The 15,561-nt window shown below is 39.9% G+C and overlaps 1 protein-coding gene across 1 annotated transcript in view; it reads left to right on the top strand.

Annotated features, from left to right (window-relative positions):
* PSMF1 (proteasome inhibitor subunit 1) overlaps positions 1–15,561 on the top strand; it is a 55,000-nt gene that overhangs the window by 8,244 nt on the left and 31,195 nt on the right. Inside the window, exons 2-4 of the mRNA XM_037811042.1 lie at positions 3,331–3,483; positions 4,999–5,081; positions 11,973–12,158. Of these exons, the coding sequence (XP_037666970.1) occupies positions 3,331–3,483; positions 4,999–5,081; positions 11,973–12,158 (422 nt within the window). The remainder of the gene's footprint in view (positions 1–3,330; positions 3,484–4,998; positions 5,082–11,972; positions 12,159–15,561) is intronic.

Raw genomic sequence — 15,561 nt, 5'->3', positions numbered from 1 at the left:
TTTTTTTTAATTGTGTAACATAACATATTTACATAGAAGTGATAACTTTCCAAGTGTAATTTAACAAGTAGTTAGCAAATTTCAAAAAGTGTTATGGGTTACAGTTCCACAGTCTCAGTTATTTCTTTATCGTGAAATATGACATATGCACAAAGATGATAACTTTTAAAGTACAATTTAACAAGTAGCTATATTGGAAATTTCCATGAATGATATGGGTTACAGTACCATGGTTTCAGTTATTTCCTTACTGTGAAATATATATATAAAAAGGTGATAACTTTCAAATTACAATTTAGCAAGTAGCTATAGAGCAAATTTCAAAGAATGTTATGGGTTAAAGTTCCACCATTTCAGTTCTTTCCTTCTAGCTATTCTAATACCCTAGCAACTAAGAAAAAGAAAATTATAGAGATTCAGTATTCATAATCCTTTGTTCAATTCTTTCTGGTCTGTTGCTACCCCTTCCTCTAGTTTAATCACTTTCCCGCTCTTCAGGGATGTCTAGGCAGAGTCACCAGGTTTTTACAATCACAAGGGTACAAGATAAAGGCTATGCAATCATTATCAGAGATCAAGGCAGCTGGATTACAGTTCCAATGCCAGGTCTTTCCCTCTGCCTACTCTAATACACCAGAAAGTAAAAAGGAATATCTATATTATGATTCAATAATCATAATCAGCCCTTAAATCCTAACTTCTTAGTTACAAGGCACCTGTGGTAGGGGCAACTTGCAGCTTCCTGATCCCAGCTTTATGATCCCTGAATGGCAACTTTGGCAGTCTGCCAGGTAGTTTTATCTCTCAACAGTTCAGAATCTGGCTTCTTAATCCCTGTATTAGCCAAGGTTCTCCAGGGAAACAGACTCAGCAAGAGAACCAACAGAACCAAAATGGTAAATATTGTAGAAGTTGATTTGTGTGTCTAAGGGATTGGCAAGTCTGAATTCCACAGGGCAGGCTGCAAGATGGGAACTCCAATGATAGTTTTTTTGTTTTGTTTTGTTTTGTTTTTGAAATTCAGTTTTATTGAAATATATTCACATACCATACAGTCATCCATGGTGTACAATCAGCTATTCCCAGTACCATCTTATAGTTGTGCATTCATCACCCCAATCTATTTTTGAACATTTTCCTTACACCAGAAAGCATCAGAATCAGAATAAAAAATAAAAAAAGAACACCCAAATCACCCCCCCCATCCCACCCTATTTTTCATTTAGGTTTTGTCCCCATTTTTCTACTCATCCATTCATACACTGGATAAAGGGAGTGTAATCCACAGAGTTTTCACAATCACACTGTCACCCCTTGTAAGCTGCATTGTTAAGCAGTCGTCTTCAAGAGTCAAGGCTTGTGGGTTGGAGTTTGGTAGTTTCAGGTATTTACTTTTAGCTACTCCAATATATTAAAACCTAAAAAGTGTTATCTATATAGTAAGAATGTCCACCAGAGTAACCTCTCAACTGCATTTGAAATCTCGCAGCCCCTGAAGCTTTATTTTGTTTCGTTTCGCATCCCCCTTTTGATCAAGAAGATGTTCTCAATCCCATGATGCTGGGTCCAGATTCATCCCCAGGAGTCATATCCTGCGTTGCCATGGAGATTTACACCCCTGGGAGTCAAGGGGCCTCCTACTTTTTAAGTCAAGCCCTTGACCTTGAGGCTTGCTCTTGTGAAATTTCTGGTTATAAAGGAGAGGCTAAGCCCACCTATAATTATGCCTAGGAGTCACCTCCAGAGAACCTCTTTTGTTGCTCAAATGGGAGTTTCTCTCTCTAAGCCAACTCTGCAAATAAATTCATCACCCACCCACCCCTACCCCACCGCACCCCCAACATGGGAGAGGACCCTTGAGGTGAATGAGTCTTCCTGGTGACATGGGACACGGATTCCGAGAATGAGCCTGACCCTGGCGTCAAGGGGTTGAGAATGCCTTTTTGATCAAGAAGGGGAAAAGATAGGCAACAAAATAAGGTTTTAGTGGCTGAGAGAATTCACAGAGTCGAGAGGCTGTCCTGGAGTTTACTCCTATGCAAGCTTCGGCTAGATAGTCCAGTATGATAAGCCCAAGTCAGTAGTAGTCCTGAAAACCCTATAGAATACCCAGATCCCTATCTTGAGACTCTATAAAAGTTTCAGTCACCAAGTTTATTCTTCAGAAACTAAAATCCTCCAGAGAACTCCTATGCCAACTAAGTCCCAAAACCCAGAGGCAATAGCCTCTTCAAGAACATCAACCAGGTGTGTCCCCTTTTCCCATAATGTTTATACTCCTTTTCAACATGAATAAGTTAGGGTGGCCACTGCGTAGACATCCCTGAAGACTGGGAAAGTGATTAAACTAGAGGAAGGGGTAGCAATAGACAAGATGGAATTTAACAAAGAATTATGAATACTGAATCTCTATAATTTTCTTTTTCTTAGCTGTTAGGGTACTACAATAGCTAAAAGGAAAGAATTGAAATGGTGGAACTGTAACCCATAGCATTCTTTAAAATTTGCTGTATAGCTACTTGTTAAATTGCACTTGGAAAGTTATCACTTTTATGTATATATGTTATATTCCACAATAAGAAAATATGGAAAAAAAAAAAAACTTCCCTCCCTTTCCTCAATCCTCTGCCTGTTGCCACCTTTAGTGTCTCTAGAAACCTAAATAAATAAATGAAGGCCAATAAAGGCAGAATCAAAGGATGAAAAGTCAAAGCAATCAAAATCGAATGAGTACATCATGAAACAGAATGCCATAAATTTTAAATGAATAAACTTTTTCTGAAACCTCATAGTTTTCTTTATAATTTATAAAAGGCAGTCTATATCAAATGTTCACATTACAAACTGGTGTTGGTAGGTTGAAGAAGGAAAAAGAAGGATTTGACCTCTTTTAGGAGACTTAGGGTCAAAACCATGTTATGCAGATATGCTGAGTGTTTGGTGACTGCAGCTCCAGGAATAGTTTGTCTAGCTTTAGTCTCATTGTCAAGGCAGGACAACTATACATCCTCTATCTTCTGTGGCGGGGTCAGCAAACTTTTTCTGTAAAGTCCAGGTGGTAAATATTTTAGGCTTTAAAAAACAAACAAACCCAAGGCTGCAGATTCTTGAAAGGTTCCAGTGCTGGGTCAGATATGGAGGAGAGAAACCAGACCAGAGTCCAGAGACCCGGGTCCCAGACCTCTAACTTGCTGTGTGACCTTGGACAAGTCACTCTCTTAACCTCCATCTGTAAAGGAGGGAGTGGGATTAGATTATCTCTAAAGTTCTTTTTAGCTCTGTATTCTGAGGTCATGATCTTTCTCCTTTCAACCCTGGATGTCTTCTCAGCCTCATCCAAGTGATAAGAAATCAGAACTGCTGCCAGCCGGATGGAACAACAATAAGGATCTGTATGTCCTCCGGTATGAGTCCAAGGATGAGTCAAAAAGGCTTCTTGTGAAGGCTGTGACCGTGGAGAACAGCATGATCATCAATGTGCTGGTGAGTCTCTGGAACACATGGGGGGCTACTGATGGGAGTGGACATTGGGGTGGCCTTTTTGAAACCCATTTAGCAGTATGGATCAAGAGCCTTACATGTTCCTAGAGACTTTGCCCCCATCCCACTTCTGGCACTTGATCCTGAGGTGAACACCCTAAATATACAGAAACTCTACACAAAGGTGCTCCCACCTGGTATTATACAGGGAAGGGACTGTCTGTCAACAGGGGAATGGTAAAGTAAATTAAGGTAGATTAACCTCAGTGATAACATAAGACACAAAAGCTTATTGTAGTGGGCTACATTTAGTTCCTTAGATAAGCCAGACTCTTTTCTGCCTTGGAGCCTTTGTACCTCATGTTTCCTTTGCCTGAAAAGTTTTTTCCTCCACCACCTGCCACCTCACACACATGCATACCTAGCACCATTTCTTTAGCTTGGCTTATTCCCTTTCATTCTTCACTTTCTCAAAAAGTTCAGTCCTGACTTCCCACCCACTCCCCACCCCCAACCCCCCACACCGAAAAATCTAAATTACGATTCTATTCCATCATTTTATTTTCCTGCCTGGAACTTATCACAGCTTGTAATTATATTCTTATTTATGCTTTGGTTTAACATCTGTCTTCTGCCATTGGACTGTAAGCTCCATGAGGACAGTGACTTCCTTTTTGTCGTGTTTTATCTCAGTTGTTTGTGTGTATTCATATAAAAGCACCATGTTGTACGTATTATACTGCACCTTGCTGTTTTTGACTCAGTATGCTTGGAGGTCTTTACATGGGAATGCATATAGATGTACCTTATTCATTTTAACTGCTATCTAGTGTTCTGTAAAATGAATATGCCATAATTATATGTCCCTTTCCCTTTTGATGAGCATTTTGATCTTGTATCTGATAGTGTTCTTAGTAGCAAGCAACAGAATCTACTCAGGTTAATTTAAGCAGAAGGGATTTATCCCCGAAAGAACTGGGATAGCTCACTGAATTGTTGAAAGGACTGGAGAAGATGGTTCAAAGCTAGGCTTCCAGGAATTGTGCCCCAAACCACGCCATGGAAACTACTGCTGCTGCCACGACCCCCGAGTTTTAGGGATGGGCTAATACTTCTAGCCCTGGGGCCCCTTCTTACCAGGCTCTGATGTTGTGACCCCTGCTGCCTCTGCTGCTCTCCTCATTACCAAGATGTCTGCCCCTGGTAGGGCCTGCTTCCCCACATTGCTCACTTCCATGTCAAAGCTGTACGTGCATTTGGCACCTCAATTACATGCCTGCTCCTGGGCTGCACAAGAACCTGGGAAGTAGGTTTTCTGGCTCTGGCCTCAGAGAGGCGGTATTGTTTAGTCAGAGAAGACCCCAAGCATTAGAAGGCTTATGTGTGTCTCTTTGTGCATATATGTGAGTATTTTGTCAGGTTAAATATTTAATTATTACTCTCCCCTCCACTTCCTCACCCTGACCTGTTAGCCCAGAAATGCCCCCAGTCTCTCCTTTTTTATTTTCATTTTTCTAGGAATGTGGCTCACAACTAGTGACAGACTTGACCCTGAACTTGGAGGATTATATCGATGGAGAGCACCTAAATGACTACCACAGGTACTTCTCAATGATGACTTTTCCCTGGGAAAAAGAAGAGGGAACCAATGGTAAGATACAAGGAATGGGGTAGAGGTGTCCAACAAATTGAGGAAGGTTGACAGAAGGTCTTTCATTCCTGGGCAAAGCCTCTTCTCAGTTCTCTTTTCTGTTTTTAATTTATTTGAAGAGAAGACGCACATCGGAAAGGGCATACATGAAATAAAATTATGCAAATGAGAGCCCACAAGCATTACTGTGGATTCAGGGTAGAGGTGGGCCAGGCTAACAGGTCCAGGCAGGGTAGACTTCTGGGAGGAAGCATGCCTAATGAGATCCTTACCACCTTCCCAATTTTTTATTTTGTAATTTTGAGCCCCACAGAAAAGATGAATTGCAGGAGTAGTACAGTGAACACCTACATACCCAATTTTTAACATTTTTGCCACATTTACTTAATCTTTCTGTGATTTTTTGTTCTTGAACCATTTGAGAATTAGTTGCAGACTTTATGAACCTTCACCCCTGAATATTTCAGCATGTATCTCTGTTCTTACAAGAACATCCTCCTTTATAACCCTGATACAGTTATCATGCTCAGGAAATTTAGCATTGATACAGTAATATCATTTTATATAGAATGCACATGTAAAGTTCTGCATTGTCCCAGCAATGTCCTTTAAAGTTGGTCTTTTTGTTTTTGGTTTTGAGGTCTTTTTCTTATCCATCCAAATATCACACGTTTTATTTCTTTTCAAGCCTCTTCAGTTCCCTTCAGTCTAGAACAGTTCCCTAGCCTTTTGTTTTGTTTTGTTGTTTTCATGGCATTAATGTTTGGAGACTCCAGGTCAGTTGTTTGCAGAATGTTCCAATTGTTTCTTCTTCATTTGATTCAGGTTGAACGTTTTTGACAACACTACTACATAGGTGAGGCTGTGTCCTTCTGAGTGTATCACATCAGGCATGTGATGTCTGTCTTAGGAGTGACATGGTTAAATTTGATCACTTCGTTGAGACAATGACTGTCAGTTTTCTCGATAGTAAAGACACCTGATTTTGTGTTTAATAAGTAATCTGTGGGGTTATGTTTGGTGACTATGTGAATATTTTGTCCTGCACATTCTCCCTGGCTGTTGTGCCCACTTCTGTGGCTTCTCTTAGCATAAGTAGGTTGGAGAGTTTTCTCATGGCTATTTCTAGCCTGGACTTCTTGTCAGAGTTCTAGGCCCTAGAGCTGACTCCCTGCTTGGCATCACCACTTGGAGGGCTCACAGCCACATCAGACTTGGTATATCCAAAATTCAGGCCTTGATCTTTCCCCTAAACCTGCCTCTCTTCCCATCTTCCTGTCTCAGAAAATGATATCCCCATTCCCCAGCTGCTTAGGCTAGAAGCCTGGATCATCTGTGAGGTTGCATTCAACATCACCTCCACATCATTTCATTGTCAAGTCCTATTGCTTCTACCTCCTAAATATCTCTCGGGTTTGACATTCCTCTTCACCTCCACCCCAGGACAAGCCACTGTTCTTGCTCACCTGGAGCTACTGCACCAGCCTCCTAACTGGTCTCCCTGCTTTCACTCCCACTCACCCTCCTGCAGTTGATTTCCTACACAGTTTTTGGAAAACATAGATCAGTTAATGGTTAAAATCTTTGTTTAAAACCCTTTGTTGAATGTTCATTGCTCTGAGGTTAGGCCTAAGAGGCCTAAAGGCCTAGTGCCCACCCCTCCAGCCTTGTCCTATACCACTTCCCCTCAGCCCCTGGGCCTCAGCCATGATGCTGTTTTCCTCCTCCCACCACCAGGGCTCTTCATCTGCCTGACCTCCTTGCACAGCCAACTTCTGTTTGTTCATCCTTTGTTTCCCAATTTAAATGTCATTTTCTCAGAGAAGTCTCCTCTGACTTCCCATGTTTGATATCAAAACATCCTTTTAAGTAGGTACTTCATGATGAGCTTCTTAAAATTGATCTCTTCCATTAGACTGCGGTCTCCTCTGAGAGCAGGGCCTGGGTGTTTTTTGCAAGAGTCAACAAAAGAATGAAGAGTGAAGGGAGGCCAGGCCTGGCCTTGGCAGAGAGTTGCTCTGCTGGGTCTTGCAAACACCACGTCCCTCCCCTGAGGTGGGAAGGGAAGGACATTTGGTGTTTGGGCTCTCTCTTGACTTCTTTATTCTGGTATTCCACTGGGAGAGAAATTGCCAAAACCTGGAAGAGCTCAGGTACGAGACTAGGCTGTTCCTGCTCATTAGAGCATTTATTCCCCTGAGCAAAACTGAGAGAAGTGGGGGTAGTGTCTGTGTCTCCATTTGTTTTTTAAAATACATTTGTTGTAGGTTTGGGGGAGGAGGGGTTTGGTGTTTTGTTTTCTTTTGTTTTTTGATTACAGTGAAATGAGACATAATATTACATCCTCAGAGTGTTGTTCTGAGAATGAAATGAGATGTCAGCACACAGAGTGCTGCATAGCACTGGGCCCAGCTCTTAGTAGATACACACACACACACACACAATCTGATCCCTAGGAATCATTGCGTGGAGACTGAGGCTCTGAGAGCTAGGGTGTGGATCTGCCTCCTGAACCTAAGGCCCACTCGCTCCTCTGCCTCAGAGCCAGCAGTGCTGTGCTGCCTGGTCCTGGTCACCTTCCCCCATCTGGTCCTCTTCGTATTAGAGAGTTATGTCCTGTCTCACCTGTTCTAGGAATTCGTGCCGCTAAGTGGACAAACTGTAGCTGCTAAGCAATGGGATATAAACCTGTTTTGTTCCTTTCTGTCATACCCCTTCTGTCTTAGACAAAATGACAGGCTGCATTTTGCTGCTACAAAAATAGCAGTTATTCTACCAAGGCTTAGAAATTGTGTGAGAACTTCTCCTTCAAGACTTAGCAGTGTTTGGATCAGGCTTGATTTCAATAAGTAAACAGCTGCCCAAGGAGATCAGAGGCCTACCAACCCTGTCACACATGGCTCATCTCATTGGAAGGAGGGAGGAGTTAGACTTATCTCCTCCATCCAGCTTGTCGGGGAAGCAGTAGGATCCCCCATGTTCTGTGTTCTAAGTAGGAATCTGATCTTTGCAGGGATGTATGAGCCACGGGCCCTTAGATCTTCCAGACCATGCAGATGTTATGTTTTTGAACCGTGGACTCTTTCTTCTAGTACAGTTTTATGTATTAAACTAGTAAAGTGAAGTTGTCCTGGTGGAAAGGGTCAGGGGAGGAAATGAAGGCCCTGAGTCCCATCCTCTTGACTTTCTCATATTTCCAGTTTTGGGCTATTACAAATAAAGCTGCTATGAGCATTATTACAGGTTTTTGTGTGGCTATCATTTTTATTTCTCTGGGATAAATGCTTAATGGTAATTGCATGGTTAGTTTTGTAAATAATTGCCAAATTTGAGATTATAAATTACAAATTATTAAATCAGAAATTATAAGAATCTGCCAAATTACAGAGTGGCTATACCATTTTATATTCCCACCAGCAATGTATGAGTGATCCGGTTTCTCTGCATACTCACCAGCATTTGGTGTTGTCACCTTTTAAAATTTTAGCTATTCTGATAGGTGTGTAGTAGTATCTCATTGTGTTTTTAATTTGCATTTCCCTAAGGGCTAATGATGTTGAACATCCTTTTAAGTGCTTACTTGCTATCTGTATATTCTCTTAAGTAAAATGTGTGTTAATGTCTTCTGCCCATTTTCTAGTTGAATTGTTTACCTTTTATTATAGTGTTTTCAAGAGTTCTTTATATATTTTAGGTACAAGTCCTTTGTTGTATATAGGTTTTGCAAATATTTTCTCCCAGCTTGAAGCTTGTCTTTTCATTCTCTTACCAGGGTCATTCACAAAGCAAAAGTTTTTAATTTTGATGAAATCCAATTTATCAATTTTTGATTTCATGGCGTACGCTTTTGTTGTCAAGTCTCAGAACTCTGCTTAGCCCTCAGTCTCAAAGATTCTTTCCTATGTTTTTCCCTAAATGTTTTATAGTTTTATGTCTTACATTTAAGTCTGATACATTTTGAGTTAATTTTTGTTAATATGTGAGATTTAGGTTAAGGTTCTTTTTTTTTTTGCCCGTGGATCTCTGGCGCCATTTTTTCTTCCACTGAATTGATTTGAAACTTGGTTTTTTGTGGGTCTATTTCTGGGTTGTCTGTTATGTTCCATTGATCTATGTGTCTGTTCCTCTGCCAATATCACAATCTGTTGATTATTGTGGCTACCTGTAGGCCTTATTATTGAGTAGAGAGATTCTTCCCACTTTCTTCTTTAAGATCATTTTAGCTATTCTAGGGTCTGTGCCTTTCCTATAAATTTTAGCATAAGCTTGTCTACAAAAAAACCTTACCAGGATTATGATAGGAGTTGCATTAAACCAATAGATCAGTTTGGAGAGAATTTACATCTTTATGTTATGTTGAGTCTTCTAATCCATGGGCACGGTATGCCTCTCTATTTATTTGATTTCTTTGGTTTATTTGATTTCTTTCCTTATTGTTTGTAATTTCAGCATACAGATCCTGTACATATTTTTGTAACTTTATACCTAAGTATTTCTTTCTTTTGGAGTGATTAGAAATGATATGGTTTTTAATTTTGGTTTTCAGATGTTCATTGTTAGTATATTCAAATGCGGTTGATTTGTGGGTGTTCATCTTATATCTGTCACCTTGCTGAATTCAAGGATTCTAGGAGTTTTTTTGTAGATTCCTTAGGAATTTCAAGGTAGACAACCATATATCATCTGCAAGCAGGGACAGTTTTATTCCATCCTTTCCAATCTGTTAGTCTTTTATTTCTTTTTCTTGCCTTATTGCAGTGCCTGGAAATTCCAGTATTATGTTGAATAAGAGAGGTGAGAAAGAATATTCTTGTCTTGTTTCCACACTTAGGGAGAAAGTATTCATTCTTTCATCATTAAGTATATTGTTAGCTGTAGGAATTTTGTAGATGCTTTTTATGAAGTTCAAGAAGTTCTCCTCTATACATAGTTTGCTGAGAATTTTTAATCATGAATAGGTGTTGAATTCTGTCAAGTGCTTTTTCTGCGTCAATTGATGAAATCATATGATTTCTCTCTTTTAGTGTATTGGTATGGTGGGTTCCACTGATTGATTTGTGAATATTGAACCGGCCTTACGTGCTTTACAATGACTCCCTTGTGGTTTTAGTATATAATTTTTGTACATTGTTGGATTAAATTTGATAATATTTTGTTGTGTTTTTTGGTCTAAGTTTATGAAAGAAACTGGTCTGAAGTTTTCTTTTTTTGGACTGTCTTTCTAGTTTTGATAACAGGGTAAAATGTTGGCTTCACAGAACGAATTGGGAAGTGTTCCCTCCTCTTCTGTTTTCTGGAAGTGACTGTGTAAAGTTTGTTGTTGTTGTTTTCCTTTTTAAAATTTTTTACAAACAACACACTCCCCCTTTCCTCTCCCCCCTGCCCCCTCTTCTTCTTTAAATGATTAGAATTCTCCAGTGAAACAATCTGGAGATTTCTTTTTTTGGCTTAAATATGAATTCAGTTACTTTCATAGGACTATTCAGATTATCTGTTTTATTTCAGCTGAGTTGTGGTACTTTGTGGTAATTGATGTTTTTTGAAGGATTGGTCTATTCTAACTTGTTGAATTTATGAGCATAAAGTTCATAGCACTCCCTTATTACTCTTTCAATGGCTGCAAGAGTTCTTGTAATATTCCCTTTTCATTCTTGATACTTGTGATTTCTGTCTTTTTTTGTTTGTCAGTCATGCTAGAGATCTTTCAATGTTATTCATTTTTTGGAACAGTTTTTTGTTTTATTAATTTTCTCTTTTTTTCCTGTTTTAAATTTCATTGATTTCTGCTTTTACCTTTATTATTTCCTTATTTCTGCTTGCTTTGGGTTTGATTCTACTTTTTTTCTAGGTTCTTGAGGTCAGAATTTCAATAATGATTTGAGAGCTCTTCTTTTTTTCTAATGTAAGCACTGCTTTAGCTGTATCCCACATATTTTAACATTATATTTTCACTCAGTTCTATGTATTTTTTTTTTGTTTTCATAAGACTTCCTCTTTGATCGATGAATTATTTTAGAAGTATGTTGTTTAATTTCCACATGTTTAGAGATTTCCTATTGTTTTTCTGTTACTGATTTCCAATTAAATTCCTTAAGGTCAGAGTACATATTCCATATGATTTCAGTTCTTTTAAATTTGTGAGGTTTTTTTTGGGTGGTGGTGGTGGTGGTGGTGGTTGGTTGGGTTTTTTGTTTGTTTGTTTGTTTTTTTATGGCTCAGGATGTGGCTTATTTTTAAACACCAGTTTTTTAGGGATCCTAGAATCCTGCCTATTCCCTGTTACTTCAGTCTGCCTCAACACCTCAGCTATAGCTCACATTGCTTTTTGCTCATAGGTAGAGAAAAGAGGCCCAGGCAGGATGGGGTAGATGGTAGGGGCAGCCTTCGGTGGGTCCCTGAATTAGTGACAGAATTGGGGCTTGAGCCCCTAGAGAGATACCTTCCGGTACCAGGAACTTAGTCATCCATGCCACAGAGCCTCTGCCTTCCTGACCTTTCCCATGACATGTGATGAACACACAATGAGATGAGGGTGGGGTGGGGTGCAGTGGGTACAGCGGGGCAGCCAAGGCCAGGCCCTATGCCCCGACACCCTCAGCTCTTTCTAATGGGGTGGTAAATGAGGAGGGGGATCTCAGATGCCTAAGAAGCTTAGGCCCAAACCTCGGAGACAGCGCCGGGCTGTTGCCCCCCCCACCCAGGTCCGCCGGACGGCCCGTTCCCACCCTTGCAAACAGGCTAAACGTAACACCAAGAGCTGTCAGGGCCGCCGCCACCACAATACTGCGCCCAGGGTTACCAGCCAGCTGCGAGCAGTTGATAATTCATCTACTTCCTGCAGGACCTACAAGAACAGTGAGGAGCTTCGGTCTCGCATTGTGTCTGGAATCATCACACCTGTCCATGAGCACTGGGACAAGGCCAGTGTGAGCAGTCCCCACCGGGAGTTCCCCCCTGCCACTGCCAGAGAGGTGGACCCACTCCGGATTCCCCCACACCACCCACACACCATCCTGCAGCCTCCTTGGTGAGTACAGAGCCCTCACGGGGTAGCCCATATGTCTGCAGAGGGATTCCAGCCATCCCCGTCCTGCCTCTTGACCTCCCTGTATCCTCAGCCAAGATGTCAGTCTTGGTATACGGAGGTAGAAAATGGAGGCGTACGTGGAACAGTGAGTTGTTGCACTGCTACGGGTCACACTAACCACTTAGCATCTTAAGGCTGCTTGCTTCCTGTCTAGAGGCCATACGGAGCTCCTGAATCTGCCTAAGGGTTATCTGGGGCTTGGGTAGCAGTTTAGGATTGTTGCCCAAATGAATCACTGTTACTCATTCCAGAGCTCTTTGTGCAGAGCCCTTGGCCAGGCTTTTTGGGAAAATACAAGGATGCAGAAGGACTTTCCTAGAAGGGATGCAGTCCCTTTGTCCTGCCCTTCTCTTCAGTGTAGTCACCCTAGCATCTCTGACAACCTCAGAGCTTTTCCAGAACTTCATGGGGCATAGATAAGTCATGTCCAAGTTCTTTGTAGGTTAGGATGGCAGCATTTAGGACTGGAGAATTCTGCTCTGAGAGAGGAGACAAGGACTGGGGAGACCTTCTTCTCTAGCTGAGACAGGACTTCCCAGTTTGGAGCCCACAGCATGGTAGTAATGGTGAGTTGGTGGGATTTAGGGGAAGGGTTTTCTGTGAAACAGCGCCTGACACATAGTGAACACTCTAATGTTAATTGCCACTGGTAGTTTTATTCTGGTTTGCAGTTACATACTTTTGATTAGTTAAAGATGAGAAATCAATTTAAGTATTACACATAGTAATTGGCAAATCTATTTGGCAAAAACTCCAAAATATAAAGTTCCAGGGAAAGAATGGAGGATTGATAAAAGTGGTTCAAAAGATTGGGAACATCTTGTCTGCTCTAACCTCCTTATTTTACTAAAAGGAACATGGGTAATATGACCTGCCTAAGGTCTCCAGCCAACAATAAAGAGGCAGCTGGGGTCCAGGTGGCCTTACTCACAGCCCACTCACAGCCCAGTGTCTCTAGTGTCTGCCTACTAAATGCTAAGAGTTCTCCCCCAAACACTGTGACAAGCACAAATACCCCCAGGGCTTCTAGAATGGCACATGAATATTGTGCCTCCCTAAGTGGGAATCACAGACCTGGAATTTAGAATTGTGAAGGCAAAAATTCTAGCCTTTGGAAAAACCAAAAGAATTAGAGAATCACTATGTTGCAACTCAAGCTGAAATAATGTGTTTACGCACAAATTTCATTGGTTCCTAAAATCATTAGTTGAGAAATTGATGGGGAATTTTATAAATGATGGATCAGGCTGGTAACATCTGAACCCAGTGATCAATTTTAATACTAAAAGTGGGCAGCCAGATAAATATAAAGTTCATAGCAACCTGAATCTCTACCTAACTTCCTAATTTAAAGGAAGTATATGGAATAGGAGAACAAGTTAAATAGACCACGAAGTTATAGCAGCCAAACCTGGAAAATGGAAAAATTTTACAGCACAAAGCAATCTTCTTGTTCTTTTGTTTTTTGCATTTTCCATCAAATAAATGGCATGGGGAGAGAAAAGGGGGGAGGGACTGTTATGGATTAAGAACCTTGAAAGTCATATCAACTAAATACAGGTGGGTAGAAAAAGTACATGGGTGTTCATTGTTTCATAGTTCTTACTATTTTTTAATATGTTGGAAAATTTCTTTGATAATGAGTTTTCTTTAAATATGAATCTTTTGCAAACTCATCGAAAAAATAGAAGAGAAAAAACTTCCCAACTCATTCTATGAGGCCAGTGTTAATCTGATACTAAAAGTAAAGACATCACAGGAAAATTGCAGAACAATATCCCTTGGGAGTATTGGTGTAAAAATTCTCACCAAATACCAGCAAACCAAATGCAGCAAATATAAAAAGGATTATATGTCATGATTGATCCCATGATTGATTTGAAAATTAATCAATGTAGTACACTATATTAATAGAATAGAGGGCAAAAGCCATGTGATCTTCATGGTCTCCTCGATAGACAGGAAAAGCATTTGACAAAATACAACATCCTTTCATGATAAATAATTTAACAATAGAAGTGAACTTCCTTAACCCAATAAGGAGCATCTACCAAAAACAAAACAAAACAAAACCAAGCCAGATAAATTATACTTAATGGAGAAAGACAAAATGTTTTCCCCATAGGATCAGGAACAAGACAAGGTTGTTTGTTCTTGCCAAATCTGTTCAACATTTTACTGGGCATTTTAGCCAGGGCAGTCAGTCAAGAAAAAAATTAAAGGGCATGTAGATTAGAAAGTAAGACGTAAAGCCATCTCTATTTGCAGATAACATGCGATCTCATATATAGAAAATCCTAAGGAATCTTCTAAAAAGCTGTTAGTACTAATATGTTCAGCAAGGTTGTAGAATACAAGATCAATAAACAAAAATAAATTGTATTTCTATATACTAGGAATGAACACTCCAAAAATGAAATTAAGGAAATCCCATTTGTAATAGCCCCCAAAAGAATAAAATATATAGGAATAAATTTAACAAAAGAAATATAAGGCTTGTACACTGGAAACTAAAAAACATTGCTGAAAAAAATTTAAGACCTAAATAAACGAAAAGACAGCCTGTTTTCATGGATTGGAAGATTTAATGTTGGCAGTCTCTCCAAATTGAAAGGAAGATTTAATGTTGGCAGTCTTTCCAAATTGAAATATAGATTCAAGACAATCCCAATCAAAATCTGAGCTGTCTTCTTTTTTTCCTTTTTCTTTTCCTTCCTTCCTTCCTTTCTCTTTCTTTCTGTTTCTTTGTTTCATTTCTTTCTTTCTTCTTCTTTCTTTCTTTTTCTTTTCTTTTTCTTTTTTCTCGTTCTTTCCTTCTTTCTTTCCCTTTCTTTCTTTCCCTCCCTCCCTCCCTCCCTTCCTTCCTTCCTTCCTTCCTTTCTTCCTTCCTTTCTTTGTTTCTTCCTTTCTTTCTCTTTCTTTCTCTTTCCTTTTCTCTTCTCTTCTCTTCTCTTTTCTTTCTGCAAAAAATGACAAGCTGATCCTAAAATTCATATGGAAATTCAAGGGACCCAGAGTAACCAAAACAGTTGTCAAAAAGAAGAAATTTGGAAGACACACTTCCTGATGTCTTACTGCAAAGCTACAGTAATCAAAACAGAGTGGTACTGGAATAAGGATAGACACATAGATCAATGGAATATAATTGAGAATCCAGAAGTATAATACACACACACTCACACACACACACACACACACATATATAAAATATTCATGGGCAATTGCTTTTCAATAAGAATATCAAGACAATTCAGTGGGGAAACAAATCTTTTTAAATGGTGCTGGGACAACTGGATATTGACATGCAAAAGAATCAAGTTGGACCCCTATCTCACAACATGTA

The sequence above is a fragment of the Choloepus didactylus genome, chromosome 19 (genome assembly GCF_015220235.1).
Source record: "Choloepus didactylus isolate mChoDid1 chromosome 19, mChoDid1.pri, whole genome shotgun sequence".
In the NCBI taxonomy this organism is placed as follows: domain Eukaryota; kingdom Metazoa; phylum Chordata; class Mammalia; order Pilosa; family Megalonychidae; genus Choloepus; species Choloepus didactylus.
This window is presented reverse-complemented; position numbering and strand designations above follow the sequence as displayed.